Source organism: Ambystoma mexicanum, chromosome 12, assembly GCF_040938575.1.
Source record: "Ambystoma mexicanum isolate Mex_15411 chromosome 12, UKY_AmexF1_1, whole genome shotgun sequence".
In the NCBI taxonomy this organism is placed as follows: domain Eukaryota; kingdom Metazoa; phylum Chordata; class Amphibia; order Caudata; family Ambystomatidae; genus Ambystoma; species Ambystoma mexicanum.
The window spans coordinates 985,429,345-985,446,638 of record NC_090936.1 but is presented as its reverse complement, the minus strand read 5'-3'; the positions used below and the strand labels follow the sequence as shown (position 1 = coordinate 985,446,638).

Below are 17,294 nucleotides of genomic sequence, written 5' to 3'. Positions count from 1 at the left end.
TAAATTGCTATATGGTTTGGATGTACTTCCCTTTTGGTTATCAGATGAGCTGCAGTATTACGAATCTCTTATCTGGATGAAAGTACTTTTTTTCTTAGCCCAGTGTATTTCAATGGAAGTTATATATTTGGAGCTGGGTATGGTATCTCTAGTGAGAATCATCCAGTGGCGACGTCTGTCATTATACCGGAAATTGTTATGTTCCCCTGATGGCACCTTATTTAACCACCTAGGAAAAGGAGTTGGAGAAATAGGTGGTGCGACTGTAAAACATCTTGCAGAGTATTGTGTGGGTATAATAAAAACATTAGGAATACATGAAGATCTGCTTATCCAGGATCCGACTTGAGTGAAAAAGAAAATTGCTCACAACGATTGGATATCTACATGGAATCAAATAGGAGAACATGTATGCTAGAATGTGCATAACACATAAATAGTGTGGGGTGGCAGAAAAGAATGTTTTAAAATGTCCGGATCTGGTTTGGCGCAATATGTTCATGATATTCCACCTGAATGTCATTTGTACAAATGAAATGATGTGCATTCAACAAGGTTTGCCAAAACAATTGGCTTTCTGTAGATTCTGTAAAAATCTCTCTACTATAGAGGATTTGAAACATGTACTGTATTGCACTGAACTGATAACATATTGTACTAGGATGGTAAATGTGTACATCATTTGGCTAGGGTGAACAGAGAGTTGCTCTGGGCATACATGCTGGGGGGCTCATCAGTTTCCATGTCTATTGCAATTTTTAAAATTGTGTGGATTATCATGAATTCTTTCTTTTATCTGTTTTATCTCTGCTTTCTATGTGATGTTTTATAGATGATTTGGAAATTACTTTATGAAGTTTTACTTAGATTCTCTTTTAAGGTGATATGAATTGTTGAGGATTTCTATTTTCTTCTTTTTCTCAATGTTTTGATACAAATCAATTTCATTGTAAAAGGTTTAATTTAAACGTATACAATTAATAAAAATTAAAAAAATGATAAAAAATTTTGTAATTGAGCACTCAAAACAATATCCTTACTTAATAGTTAGGGACGCGTGGAAAAGTAAATTACCTGCTCAATGCAGATCTTTTTGGTAAGATAAATTAAACTAGTACGCAGGCTGTTGTAAGTCACATCATGTTTTATGGGAGTATAGTCTTATTAGAGGTGATCTGCATCCAGTTAAAGGTTCAAAAGGCTCATGTTCATCATCATTACCTCTAGCATACTCCTGAGAATTAGATTCAGTTAATCACAGGGAGCCCGTCATATTGGTCATTAAGGCCATGTATGTGCATTTTCACTCAATAGATCCACAATTGCTCTTTGAACAGTATGTGAAGTTTGATATTGTTAGACCATGTTGGTCAGCACAATGAACTATCCACCAAACAAAACTATTCTCTGTATGTTGTTGTTCTAAATAATGTTGTACCAAAGGTGCAGTTACAACGTGATAACGTATTCATAATGTATGGTCTCACACCAATGACAAATATGGAATAGTCATTCAAGTTTTCACACCCACATTTTACAACAACAACCTATGCCCACCAATCCGCATCATAACAAAAGCATTCCATGCAGGATCATTCATGCAGACTAGATAAGTATAAAACACCTCTCTGTCAGAATATATTCAAACAAAGAACAGCAAAAGTAGAATTCGCCGGAACCATGTGCTATGGACCTATAATATTCTGTAAGGCTCTATTCATTTATTATAGGGCTGATTGATTTACTTTAGACATGGCAAGTGATGAAGATGGTTCATACTGTAATGTGAGAAGAGGTCATCTAATTTCTGGACTGTATGTTCAGGAAGGATCGCTATCCCAAATGTATTTTGAGTGATAATGATCCACTCTTTAAGGAAAGAAAGATGATATTCCAATAACATGCCAATTGACCCGAGTGTGAATGGAGCCACTCAATTAATTACAATTGTAGTTGTAGGAAGTGCAAAAAGACTTGACACAGCAAGAATAAAATATACAGAATTTCATTATTTTAGAATCTGTGGACTTAAAAGATTGGGGACTAATCAAATACAAGTGCAAATTAAAGGAAATGAATGTTGATATGTTCAAATCCAGTACAAGTGAAAGAATCCTGCAAAAGGATGTAAGATTTTTGAATGAGAAACTGTGGAGCCAAAAAGTTTTGATTGCATACAGCGAAGCTATGATGATGAATGGTTTGGAGGGAGAAGCATATCATGGACGGATGTAAGGAGGCTCATTGTGTGTGTGTATGAACTGAACAATGATTGTAAGAGAAAGCAAGATGTTCCCGACTGGGGAGAGAGTGGTATCAGAAAAGGAAATCCAGACAGACAGTATCAGTAATATTGGCGGCAAGGAAAGCAATCAGGAAACAGGGAGAATTGGAAATCACAAAATCCTTTTCTCCACTAAAGAAGTTCCATATCCCCTAGTGAGCATTTCCTGGATAAGGGACTTCTTGACTTGATTAGAGAAAATGATCTATTTCTATAATATATGTTTTGGACTTGATATAGTATTGCATGATGCCTGGTCTGCACCCAGCATCCAGGAGGTTTCCCTGGTTTCTTTTTGTAATCTATATTTACCCCATTTAGTGCCAAAGGGGTTTTCTGGTGTGCACCAAATACTTGCAAAGAACCTAGTTACATCTGAAATTTAAAGATTACCAAAATGTTGGTGCCCACCTGTTGCAACTTTGGTTTAAGGAAGCAAAGCTGTCTGGTATGGTGAGACAGCACACCCCATGACGAATCGCTTTTGGGTAGATGAGCACCATGGGCTGAGTCAGCATCTATCCCCAGTGTAAGCTCTTTTTCCACACGAAAAGTACCTTAAGATGGGACAATATCCCCATTTCCAGCAAGGCCTACAGTATGGTTACAATCTATGGTAAGATAGAATTACTCCCATTACCAGCTATGTCCAAGACAGGAACACATCCTAGAGTGAGGTTGTATTGGCCCCCCTGACAGCTGTCCCTATGTGGAGACCAGATCTATGATGGGAAAAGTATCAATCATTTTTGCCTGCTTGGAGCTTCATGTGAATGTGTGGCTAAGGCTCTGGATCTAGGCTTCCACCACTCATCTGCTTTTTCTGTTCCATGTCCAGGTTCTCAGCCATTGTGCTCTAACTGGTTCCATTTTACCAGCATTCCGTGAACACATCACAAAGACTGCTCATCTGATGAGGCCCCCTCTGAGACGGCTGTGCAACCTAAAGTCATTGGGAACTCTACACATGCCTTGGACCTGATATGGATGGTGCCCTCCTGCTCCTCTCCCTGTCCCTGTTATGGATCCTTGATGTCTCAACCCCCTCCAAGCAATGTGTGTATCTATTTCTATCTTCAATCCTCACCACTGGGTTCCTTGTGCTTAGCCTCCTTGTTTTTTTTTTTAAATCTGGGTCTGACAGAGAGCATTCCACACAGATTACACCGGGGAGTAGTTAGAACACATGGGTTGCAGATAGACATTGTATTGGTTGCAGTCAGTGATGAACCGAAAGGACAATGAAGAGATTTTTTTGAGAAGTTGTGGCCTATTAAAGGGTGGTAAGGCAGGGACAGGTTAGGTCCTCTGTGATGCATACCTGACACGTTAAGGATCTTGCTGCAGGATTTTCAGAGGCATTTCAGAATCCTTCACATTTTGCAGACAGACCAGTTTGCATCTGGCCCAATTGAATAACATATCTCAAAACAGAGCTTTTCTAATGGTCCACTAATATAGTAAAAGAGTTAATTTCTAGCCAAAAGTGTGAACAAACTGAACCTGTAGAAATCTATAGATTTGTACTTTTTACAAATAAAGTTAACAAATCTAAAGCTTTCTATTATTTTGTATAATACAATTTAACCTCATTACTCTTATTAAGAAGTCTACAATAGTAACTGAGAAACAACCGGAAATTGCAACTACATCTGACTTAGTATGGTACAAATGATCGCTCAACTGTCTACTATCAAAGTGATGCCATTTTGTCCCAAAGGAAATCAAACAAAAGCTATGAATTCCATGCCACGTGCACCTACCCTTAAAACTATCTAATTTTATTAGATGATATTAAAGCATGGGAAAAGATACACACACAAGTAAATGGCCCTAGGTTCACAGAAAATATACAGCATAAAACAAACACTTTCCTCCTTTTTTACCCTTTCTCTGATTGATAGCCCCATGATACGGAACATAGTCCACTATGTTCATCCAAACCGCAGCAATAGAAATGAGACTAAAGACCAGTGTTTACTCAGCACCGCAAAGTAAGAGTTTGGCAAACTGAGTGAAGACTGCAGGCAGGTGAATTGGAGGTTGCCACTGACTCTCACCCGGTTCCACCCGATATACCCCTCTTAATGCCTTTTTTTTCTGACAGCCTGCGGTGAACGACCCATGGTGGGAGACCGGGGATCCAGGATCGTGGGTGGCACGGATGCCAAGCCGGGCACCTGGCCCTGGTTAGTGAGCATTCAGCAACCATCAGGAAAGTCTTTCTCCCACCTGTGCGGAGGAACACTTTTCAGTACGGAGTGGATTGTGACTGCTGCTCACTGCTTTAAAGGAGAAGACAAGTAAGACTGTATTCATCACTTCTGCTTGTGCATGTGTGTTAGTGATAAAACTGGATTTTAATGAAGTACTGAAATGGTGTAATTGGGCAGTTAAAATGTATTAGGGTTCTGAACAGTACTGTGAGAGTAGATTATAGTGCAGAAGATACAGTAGAAACATTTGAACCAATAATCTTAATTTGCACCATCTAGTGCAATCTATGTATTTCTGTCAGCGGTCTTATCAGCTGCTACTCCCAGACTTTTTTTGTCTGACATTTTCCAATGTGTATTACACTGTTTCATCCCACTGTTGCTCCTTGTAAGGATCTGTACGCATCCCTATTGTACAGTCATTTACTGTATAGTTTCCAAGCATAAGACCTGCTTCCAACTTCTTCTCTTTGTCTCCAATGTTTCACGTTCTACATTTCACATTATTTTCCCAATCAGTGGACACATTTACAACATATCCCCCTCCTTTCTAAAAACATGCTACTATGACAACACAGTCTTAGAACTATAAACATTTCTATATGAAACTATGTACAATGCTTAGTTTAGATACTGTCTAGTATGATAACCTCTATCATTGATACAACTCAAAGTCTTGGAGACTCTTTGGAAGCAAATGTGCTCTTGTACTCCTCCTTAGTTGAACTTCCTTCAGCTCTGCTCTTCATCTTCTGACTGCTCCGTTACTTATTCTTCTGTCCCCACTCTATCTCAGTCTATCACCACACTGTCCAATTCCTCTTCCATACCTTCAAACAATATACTTCCCCAGTGATAAACACCTTCCTCCTTTCATCTTCTCTCCTTCTGAACTAGACTTTTCTTACATCTCACCACTCTGTTTCAGTTCCATACCATACCATTTTCCAAAATGACAGCATTTTGCAGTATCTTGATTACCTTCATGGGACGGGAGAACATGGCCTCCTTTGTTGCCTCCCCAACCCAATTGAATTAATATGAGGTCCTCAACTTCTATTTCTTTCATCCTTCTTCCCGATTACAATTTTGCATTGTAATATGTTAGCTTGAATATGCTCATTGTTATGTTAATTGAATACTGTTTGCTACAACGCCATCAACGAGTTTCATGATACCTAATGTATTGTTTAACTACAATGGTAATAATTTGGAGTTTGGTTCTCTACATTGATCAGAAAGGGACACCACTGTAGTCCCATGTGGCGTTATTCTCATACTTCATACCAGAGCATTTAATGCTTCCTCCTAATATTTAATACTCTAAAGCTTGTTGTAAACAGTGGCTGATAACTCTATTCATCCTAACCACCATCCCATTTGTTTCTGGATGATAAACCGAGGTGAACTTCCATTTAATTTCCATATCTTCACAACGCATCCTCATTTAGCTTGCAACAAATTGTGGTCCATTACAACTTTAGATAGTGTGGTAAAAATGCAAGTTCAGTGCAGTAAAAAGGTGCAAATATATCAGCTGCAGGATTAGCCAACTAAAAGGGGAAGAGGCTTTGTTTATAGCCATAAAGGTCTGAAACACTTGTGTATGGGCGTGATACAAATAAAATATCATATCATATCATTAGGCTGGAGAATACCCTATATAATTGTGTTTCAAGCAAATAACATATAAGCGATAAAGTTGGCTTACAGGTCAGTATACAAGGTTTAACAATAGACTGAGGCACTGTAAACGGGCCTAAGAGCTTGCTTTTCACTAGAAACAAATTCACATTTTATTAGCTTGCTTAGTAGCCGCAGAGGCTGGCAGCACATTGCAAACGACACATTACCAGGGTCACACGTAAGAAAGGATTAGTCGTTGATACCTATGAGGTCAGGAAGCAAAGCTCATGGGTGCCGGGGAAAGACAGTGAATGCACAATCATTTCATAATTCGGCATATTAGTTCATGAAATTGGTCTACTGACGGTTACAAAATGTTCCATGGTGGTTTCAAATTGCCCCCTTGCACATCTTAGTCTGGGAAGAAGTTCAAGAGTTCCTAAGATGCAACATTAAAACGTTAACTTGTCAATAGTTCAGTGCTCTTGCAGTGTCATGATCAGTTGTATTCCCATGAAAAAACGGATGGAGATGACCAGCGGCAGATGCATACAGACATCTCAAATGACTCAATGTTTTGACACTATGAAGTGGGAATTGTGGTTTGGAATGCTGTCATGTCATAGAGGTGGTCGAGGGTGGTGTGGCAAGGTTTGCAGGACCCAATCATTTCAGGGTAATGTATGTCCCACTATATGGGAATGACATAGCTCCACCTATCAGCTTCACATGGAGGATTATCCTAATGTTGCAATTCGTTTCGATGCTAATTAGTTTGTATGATTATAAAAGCTTTTGTTTTAGGGGTGTTTCTTTGACAGTGCCTTTTATGCAGTTCTGTTCCACATTCTGTATGAATCTTGCTTTCCCAGCTGCAACTGGACCCAGAATAAATAGCGTTACTTTTTGCTTTGTGTGCACTACTTTTGGGACTACTTTTGTAATTTTTCATTGGTGAGTTCTGAGGCAACCCACAGTTTTATGGTGTTGAGGGCACACCCTCAAGAGGTGGAGGGCATTTGGCCGTAGTAGTCGAAGAATTTAGGTCCATCTACGCAATAGGGATATAGTGGGCAGTGGCACATCTGCGTTAGAGCAGAGGGTTGCGTAGTAAGTGGCGAACCTTGTTAGATGAGAGTTGCGCTCAGTGCAGGCAATTGGTATAGTTGCATAGTTTTTTATTTCTAGTTGAAGGAGGATTGAAGTGGTGGAGAGAAGGAGAAGAGGCATATGCATCAGTGTTTTTTGAAACAGTAGTAGTTTGTTGTTATAAATTGAAGTTATTGTGTTTTATGTTTATTGTGGCTGTGGAAATCGCAGATGTGCCAGAGCTGAACTAATGTGTACATATCAGAGGAGCTGTGTAGTATGTGCAGGGTGCTCAGTTGAATGGAGGGAGGAGCAACCAAACCCATTGCACATAGGGCATAGTTGTTAGGTGGTGGGCATTTGGAGAGGGCCATTTGTGTATTAACTAAGATTAACAAGACATGCCTGTGGAGAGGGTCATTGTGTGTACAATGTATGAAATGGTGGGCCTGAGGAGAAGGCCAGTGTGAATTAAATAGGGTGAAGAAGTGAGACAGTAAGTAAAAGAGTGAGTTAGTGTTTGAGTGATGAAGGGGATATAAGTGTTTTTTGCGATATAAGTGGGAGGGCTTAAGAACAGAAAGGGGTAAATAGTACTCTAAACATTAGGAAAAGGGTGCAATAATGTCATCCTATTATATGGACTCACCCCTTGATGATATGTGTAAAGTATTGCCCCAATATTGTGATAGAAATAGTAAAATATCACTTTCAGTGGATGAATGACATAGTGGAAAATGTTATCAGGACTGGCCCGGAGAGGGGACATTTCAAAAGGATGTAATTGACAGTATGTATTCATATCTGTTAGCAACATATTAAGGTACAAAGCTTAAAAAAGAGACAGGACATTTTAGATATCTGGAAACTTTACAAAGAAACTAAAGTAGAGAAGAAGAAGGGAGAAGGGGAAGAGGAGAAAGCTAGTTCTCCACCCCCTCCCTATGGATCGTTTCCATTATTAAAGCCGGCTTCAGGAAATACAAATCCTAGGCAGGCATCTCCAGACAAGGAGAAAGCGAAGAAAAATAAGGCTGAGCTAGAACCTCATTTGAAGGATAAGACAGCAAAAGGGGAAATAAAATATTTAGCGGACATTAAAGAAAGCACACAACAGCAACTGGACTCAATGGGCCTCATTCCGAGTATGGCGGTAAGGGATAGCGGCCACCGGTAACGAGACCGGTGGCGGTAATCCCTTACCGCCATACTCCGAGTTCCCTCTGCGCCCTCGCCCTTAACGCCTGCTTTGAGCAGGTGTTAAAGTCGAGGGCGCAAAGGGGCCTGCAAGCCAATAACGGTGACCGTAATGAACGGTCACCGTTATTTGCATCTTCCCCATTCCCATTGAGCCCTATGGGGGCTCATTTGGGAATGGGGAAGAGCCTTGGTGAATGGGGAATCACCGCCCCGCCAACCTTGGAATGGGGCGGTGATTCCGCCATCCACCAAGGCGCTGCCGGTCCGGGTACGGCGTCAACCAAGGCGTTAATAGCGCCATTGGTTAGCGCCGTACTCGGAATGAGGCCCAATGTTTAGAGAAGCAGATAAGGTAATGGGGAGGGAAATCGAGAAAAAGGGGAAGGAACAGGGAAAGGAAAAGGACCAACAGAAATGGACAGCAGGACGTATAACATTTAAAATTGATAACTGTGTACAGGACATGGAGGAAGACGAGCCAGACACGACAAAATGTGATTATACTGCATCAGACCAGGAGGACAGCAGCATGACAGTCAGGATGATGAATTAGACCCTTGCGATTTAACAAGTGTAGGTAGAGGAAGGGGGTGAAAAGAAGGAGGAGGAAGAGGAAAGAGAGGAACAAACAGGGAACTGGGGAGCTAGCCTTCAAAACAGGCTTCAAAACAGGAAAGCAAAGATGACAGTAGCAAAAAGACCACGAGGATTGGTGGAAGCACAGAGTATGAACTCAGTAGCCCCTTCAACGGAAGGCAAAAGGGCAAAAGGGGAAGTACAATACGTACCCTGGAAGACGATGGATAGGGATAATTTAGTCTACAGTTTACCTTCATTAATAGCAGGGTCCAGCAAGTGGATATATGTATTTCAGAAGGAGACTGCAGGGATCCCACTGGCCACAGGGGACATCAAGAGTTTATTTGCAGTCCTGGTCGGGGGACAAAGTGACAAGATTTGGCAACAAGTAGGGCATACAGGGGTAAAATTAAGCAGCTACACACATGACTGGGAACCTTTTAACAATTAACGAGCACACGTTTGGAAAGCTCTGAGAGCGCTGTATCCAGATACATCAGATAAGGGATCAATACTATAACATAAAATGAAGCCAGATGAGGACTCTGCAGAATACATACGATCAATACAAGAGATGTGGACGCAAGAGAATAAACAATCATGGGATGATAAAATACCTTTGTTCTATCACATTCTACTGAGGGGACTCCCCAGAGATGTGCAGGCTTCCCCAGAAAAAGAAGTAGGGATAGAAGCAAAAGGATGGGCCGAGATAAAGGCGACTATCGTACGCTATTGTAAAAGAAAACAGGAAAAAGACAAGGAGGCAGTAGACAACGCAGTAAAAGCAGAAAATGCTGGCCAAAATAAGCATGGAAGAGGACCAGTTAGCGTTCCATCCACCCAACAGGGGGGACTTCCAGTAACAGCGGTAGCACAGCAAGGGGGATATACATAAGCACCAAATAACCCAGAATAGGGAGTACAACAGATGCAACAACAGCCCGGATTTATAAATGCACAACAAAATGGATTTGCATATGAAGAAGGAGTAAACCAGTACATAGGACAATATCAGACAGGAAGAGGATATTATCCAAGGGGAAGGGGATTTGGATATAAGAGTATGGGGCAATGGTATGGGGGACAGTGTTTTGTTTGCAGAAATATTGGTCACTATGCCCAAACATGCCCACTCATTCAACAAACAAGTACAGTAAGGAGCAGCGCAGCGACAGCAGCCATACATGCAGACATCAACACAACCTCAACAAACGCAAATGATACTGCAGCAACAGATGCAATACAGCTTATACAGACACAGGTCATACCAACACAGAAACAAGTATCAACCCAAGAGGGAATGATAGCTGGAACACAGGGTACCATAAGCGTACTGCAGGTACCAGCGCAGACACATGCACAAAAGAAGGTGACAATACTGGAACAGAATGAAGTGCCCCATTACATCAGGGCAGCAGTGGTGGGTGGAAATCCATTCACATTTTCAATCAATACATTTTCCCAATAGGGGAGCCCACAGGAAGTACGAGCGTGTCCTGTCCTAGCAGTAACTGAAGACCCCGTAGAGGAGCCCGAGGTAGCAGTTCAAATTGGACAGGGGGATTTTTTCTTTCTAATAGATACTGGAGCAACTAGATCCTGTATAAGTGAAGGGGGGTACCCATTATTCAACAAGAAATTGGACACGCAAGGCTTTCCTAGGATCATCCAAGCAGTTCCTCTAACAAAAGATTTACCACTGACAATAGGAATGCAACACATTGCAGCACCATTATTGTATTCAAAAGACACAATTATAAACATATTAGGAAGAGATTTATTAAGCTAATTGTATGCCACAATTTCATTTTCAAATAAAGGGACGGCGTGTACCATGCCTGGGAAGTACCCAGCCAGGGTGACAGTGTTGATACAAGCATACTATGCACACAGCACATTGAGAGGGATACCCACGCACACGGAGTGAGGTTACTGCTAGGAAGGATCCCAGGGATACACAGAAAGGTGTTTCGGCTGTCAGACGAATTTGTATTCAGATCACGGTGCCCTTCAACCATCACACCAGGCACACACACACTGCTATACCTAGAGGAAGTAGTAGTGAGAAAAAATATGATTATACTGGTTGCTACAGATGACGATAACATGGAGTGGTGATCAATACTGTATATCGATCCCACACTAGGACTGACAGGAGTAACAGACACAGAGTTGTTCGCTACAAAAGACGAAGAGGAGGGAGAGATAGTGTTTCCGTTGAGCATACCCTGTCCACTGCACATAAAGGAAAACGCAGTGCCCTAGATGACACAATTGGTGAATAAAGAGACAAAATACATGCAGGAGGATTTGGAAAAAGTTCCAAAGAAAATATGGACCAAGGAACCCTATGATGTGGGAATATTGAAAGGATTGGCAGCAGTGCACATTAAGATAAAGGAAGGAGCACTGCTGTCACGAGTGAAGCAAAACCCCCTTTCACAAGAAGCAGATGAGGATATACATGAAACACTGCATGTCTTATGGCAGCCAGGTATCATACAGGAATCATCACCAGGCAATGCAGTCATGGCTTGCTCCACTCCCTGCTCCACTCAGCCCACCTCAAGGCCCTGCGCATGGAGTTCTCCGTCCTGACCATAGTGAGCCGTGCCTCCTCTGCCCACCACCGCTCTAAATCTATCTGCTGGCCCAACTGCTGCCACACGAAAGACACTCCCAATCCAGGGTCCTCCTGCCCTCCGGCCAAAGCCTGCCCCTGTGATGTTGATGGCCCCGAGCCATCTTTGCTCCCACCTGGGCCTGCTGCTGCCCTGCCAGTTGATGCCTGCACGTCATCCTCCTGCTTGGGTCCAGTTGTTGGGGTGGCCATGGTTACCAGACATTTCATCGAAAAAAATTGGTCGACTGGACAAATGGTCCAACCAATTTCGTCGAAAACCAAATGGTCGAATTTATTTTTATTTTTATTTTTACCCTTTTTTTTTGGGGGGGGGGTCCGCCCACCCCCTTTTTTTCTAAAAAACCCTTTTTTTCCCTAAACTACAACCTTAAAAATAAATATATAAATTAAAAAAAAATCGACCATTTGGTTTTCGACAAAATTACGTCGACCAAATGTCCTGTCGACCAATTGTTGTCGATGAAATGTCCGGACAACGTGGCCATCCCTGCTGGACCTCCGACTCCCGACTGTGGCAGGGATGTGTCCTCCACCAGCCTGGTCGCTGGGTCAGGGGCAGCTCCACAGGGTGCCCAGGTGATACTTGGGCAGGAAGATGGCAAGATGGCAAGATGGAGGACGACTGGCGCATAGAGGGTTCAGTTGAGGAGGGAGTTGGCAGACGTTCCAGCACACAGAGGAACCCAGCCTTGTTGACATGCCCTAGTAGGTCGATGCGGTCAATGAGGTATTCGGAATTACGTGCATTGCCCTCACGAGAACCCTGCACATCATCCCGAATACCACGTTGACGCAATGCCACCCCAGCTAGGCCAGGCTCAACACGGTCCCGGATTGCCACGTCCGCAGGGAGAGGAAGGCCAGTTGTTGTGTGCGCATCCCCTCCCTGAAAACGGGTCTGGACGGAGGCATCCCTGCTGGTGCCGGATGATGCAGTCACAGGATCGGGGACAAGATTACACACAGGCACCTCTGCAGCGGCCTGTGCTGCCTCCTGTCCCTGCCCCTGGACTGCACCACTAGCACCAGTGGAATCCCCCCTCCAGGCCCCGTGCGTGGGCCTTCCACGGCCGCGTCCTCAACCAAACCCCCCACCAACCTGGATGACTCTGTATCATCTTCCTCCATATGCCCCTGTGCAGGCTCAGCTGCCCCTTCTGCTGCCAAGGAGTCCACCTCCAACCTCCGCCTCTTAGACCTTCCCTCGGCAGCTGCGGCCGCAGATGCGGCACCAGACTCCTCACTCCCCGAAGAGATGTAAACTTGGGAGGGGAGCTGGGCCTTGCGTCTCCTGCTGGTGGTGGGATCCCTGCCACTGTGCTCCACAGCACCATCTCCGCCCTCTTCATCAGTTGACGCTGCAGACAGGGAGAGACAGAACACGGGCATCAGGGCACTGTACAATGGTCTGATACACACATGACAGGTGCACATGAGTGGCAGTCTCAAACTTCACAGTTGGCATCACATTCCCCAACACACATATCATTTCAACCCACACACATGCACAATTTAACAGGAATCGTGCAGCAGGCAGCAGCATCCATACACATACAACAGCATGAACATCCGAAGGTTGGCATGACATCACAAGCAACATGGGGAGTGCCAAACACATGCACACGTGCCAACAGATAGACATGCATCTGTACATATCCACCAACTGCCACAGTGCAATCATTGGCAACTATGTCACATCTGCCAATGGGGTTCCTACATGTCTGTGTCACATGCATCCATGTCGTATCACAGTCGCACACATGTCAAACACACACACGCACATGTATGCCGTGCACGTACATGAAGGTGGAACCAGCATCCATGTGTCACACCCCAACCATGCCTTAGTACATACACAGAAATGCTAAATGTGTGCATACCCACATGCATTTGTGCATCATGCATTTGAACACATACACCATTGATGTGCCTCACACATGACTGGACTCACATGCGGCAGGCTCATGTCCCTGCACATACACATCCATACATGGCCCTTTCAAGACACATGTCCAAGCTGCACACACCTGGCACACCTCAAGATGCACTGCGTCCAATCAGTACACATGGACACTTACCGCTCGACTCTGGACGGGTCTGCCTCTCCAGGACCTGGAGGTGAAGCGCTCGGCGTATACATTCCAGGACCCTCATCTGGTCGTCGGTAAGGCGGACCCGGCACCCCTCTGCATCCGCTGCCTCCAAGAGGCGCCGGGCCTTCCTGAGGGTCCTGGACCTGAAGTTCTCCCAGCGCTTCCAGATGTGTCGTATGTCGCGAGCTGTCACCCCCTCCACGTTGATGGCAGCCACGATGTCCTTCCAGATCCTCTTCCGTCCATCATTGTCGGCGCGTGGTCTTCCAAAGAGAGCATCATAATGCACCACGACTTGCTCCACCAGGATACCAACTTCTGCGGCACTGAAGCTGGTAGCACTCTGCCTCTCTGGCTGGGGGTTGCCAGTGGTCTCTGATGGTGTTTGCCCTGACATGGCAATCCCTGAGGCAGGTGTGGGTGGGCAACTGGGTCCTGGTGCTGGGCTGTGGAGCGATGAACTTCAGTCGGGAGGCTTCTGTTCCAGCAGGGGTGGTCACAGCAACTGGACCCCTGCAGATGGCTGACGTGCAGGCACCAAATAGCAGGGCACGTGGCCAGCAGGCAGGCAGGCAGAAGCAGATGGCTGGTGGGAGTCAGCTCAGGGCTCTGGGGGGCAGTAATTCGGCCTTCTGGGCAGGAGCGAGGTCTTCCGTGTGTTGTCGCGTGGCCAGCTTGATACGGAGTGATATGGTGTGTGAAAAAACAGCATGTCAGCGTGTAAATCAAGGAACGGCCCTTAGCGCGTAATGTTCCCCTCATCATGGGTGCATAGTGATTCAGTACGTGAAAAAACGGCACGTCCGCGTGTTAATGCGTGTATTTCGAGGAAAGGGCCTAAGCGCGTAAGTGACGTGACGTGCGTGGGTGTTTCCCTCAGCACGGGTTAAAGGTGAGTGGGGCCAGCAGTTCGCTGTACGTGCCTTCCGTGGAGACCGACGTGTGTTGCTACTTCTGGTTGTTTCACACGCCATCCCAACTTCACAGCGGAGCAAGGATGTATCTCTTCTTTCGGCGGGGTTATTGGCTACGCGTGTTTTTCATTATCATGCTAATCAGACGGTGACTCGTGCACGCTATTTTTCCCACTGCGGGTGCCCCTATGTATCGTGTACCCGTTTCCGAGGTCATAGTATCCTGCGTATTCCTCACGTACATTTTTCCGTGTCCCTGGGTGCCACCGTGTACTGCGGGAGGTTAATACCACACATGTGGGCTACTGGGGGTTGCGTACACAGTTTTACTGCAGTTTTGGGGTGCCTGAGCATTGCGTGACCCGTCACTTTATCACCGGGGTCACATACAGCCTTGCGGGTGCAGGGGTACTGTTAACATCTAGTACCCCACCCCCTTCACCCCAATTCCCCAGGACAATTGTCATGTACACCACCCATTCGCACTACTACATCTGTGCCGGCACTACTACATCTGTGCCATGGTTGGGAGGCCACGAAAGGTGAGGGGTGCCTCAGCTGGGCGTACTCCATGTGGCTGGCGTGGTCAGGGACGTGGCTGGGTTGACCAGGGAGTAGTGGGACTCCAGGGTGTCCAGGGTGGCTGCAGAGGGGGAAGAGGCAGGGGTGCGCCACTTCGGCACGATGTTGTGCCATGTGTTGGTGCAGTCATGCCACCACCCCCTGCGGTTCCAGGAGATGCAGCTCTTGCATCTAGCACTGGCTACCATGTGAGCCGGCAGTCCGTTTCATCGGCTGCCACAGGCCCAAGGGTAGTGGTAGTGGTAGCTGCAGGTGCAGCTGTGGCCACCCCCACCCAGGCTCAGGGTCGGTCAGCGCATGCTGCGTTGGCACCTGAAGAGTCCCAGGATGATTTGATTTTCAGGAGGTCAGGAGGCACACCGTAGGCACACCGTAAGTGCACGCAGGGCTGCCCTGACCGAGGCACATGTCACTGGGGCAGTATTGTCAACTACTGCCCCAAACAGCCGGATGTTGGCAAGTGCATGGGCAGATGCAGCCGACACCACCCCGGCTGTGAGTCTACCATCCAGGACAGTCCCGGTCAATGACCCTGGGACAGTGGATGTTGGTGCGCAGGGTCCATTCCAGGGCACCCAGCAGCCACTGACGCAAGTCAGGGCTTCCGTCCTTTTTCCACCTGCCACTCCCTCGGTTCAATCCACCAGCGCCACTGCCCATATGATCAGGGCGGCATTTGCCAGCCAGGGTCCGGACCACTGCTCAAGAGGAGGAAGGTTGCATCTGCAGCAGAGGCTGGGACCCCAGAGACGGCTCCAGCATCCGGCACGTCGAGGAAGAAGCCTTTCTGCACGCAGGAACTGGACTTCCTTGTGGACTACGTGTCGGGACACGACCGTGATATGCTATTGGGCCCGAATTGTCACACTATGACTGCCCAGCGTTTGACCCACTGGAAGCATGTTGCGGAGAGTGTCAGTGCAATCGGACATGAGGTGCGCACAGCTCAGGAGTGCAAAAAGTGTTGGGATGACCTCCGACGCTCTGCTTAGCAAAAGCTTGCCTCTAATTATAACATGACTCTGGTGACTTGCAGTGGGCCACCACCTGTGGAGGAAGAGCTCACTTCGCACGAGTCAATCGCCGCAGAGTTCATACTGACAGAATTGTATGAAGGAGTGGGAGAGATGCTGGACTTTGATGCCCCGTCCAGTGAGTGTTGTCGCGTGTTTGTCCAGACCATGTGTGGTTTGCTTGTGTGATGTGTTGTGCTTGACTGCCACTACATGCTATGTGTACATGGTTCTCATGTGCGAGTCATGCAATGCTTCACTTATGCGTGCCTGCTGTACAGGATGCTGGACATGTAGAGTAGACAGGGACTGTCCTCATCACCACACCTGCACCCTGCTCACATGCTAGTCACCCGGCTGCCCCTCCGGTCCATGTTCCAGCTCACTGGCCCTTCTGCATGTAGCCTGGTATGTCTTTCCACTCAGCACTGGGACTATGTCATCACATGACTGACATGCATGTGTGTTCTGCCTGCATGCAGGTACTCCACGTAGGCATGCTCCCTTGCCCCTCCACCCCCCTGCATCCCAATTTCACCATGCACTGGTGGGTGTCATGTTGGAGTACTGCAATGTCCTGTTCAACGCTCCTGTGTACATGCACACTTCCCGCTGCCAACCTGCCAGATGCATACAGTGGGGTACATCCTTTGTCCTTGATGCAGGGTGTCTCACTGGGACTGTAGAGATGGCAGATGCTCCACAGGGACATGAGTGCCCATTCATGCTCCATGTGCATTCCATGCATGCCCCTATGTGTCCTTGCCCGGATGATCATTGTAGTACGTGTCCAGGATGACATACATTTAATTCCATGCCCACTCTGGCTCTGTCCTGCATCACGCACATGTTTAGGGAGTCACAGTCTGTGTGGGGCACAGGCCTCCTCCTGTTTCACTCTGTTCAACTGGTGTAGTGGCTTCTGCACACATGGGTGTGCTACTGAGGATTCATCATGTGTCCTGCTTACTGTCCCATTCTCATCTGCTGTGTTGTCAGATGATGCAAATGACGCTAGTCAACACTGTCTGCCAATACACAGTTCTCTGGT

The 17,294-nt window shown here is 45.9% G+C and overlaps 1 protein-coding gene across 1 annotated transcript in view; it reads left to right on the top strand.

Annotated features, from left to right (window-relative positions):
• Positions 1-3,174: 3,174 nt before the first annotated feature.
• Positions 3,175-17,294, top strand: part of LOC138514166 (acrosin-like) — a 350,028-nt gene continuing 335,908 nt past the window's right edge. Inside the window, exons 1-2 of the mRNA XM_069629473.1 lie at positions 3,175-3,340; positions 4,392-4,587. Of these exons, the coding sequence (XP_069485574.1) occupies positions 3,268-3,340; positions 4,392-4,587 (269 nt within the window). The 5' untranslated portion in view covers positions 3,175-3,267. The remainder of the gene's footprint in view (positions 3,341-4,391; positions 4,588-17,294) is intronic.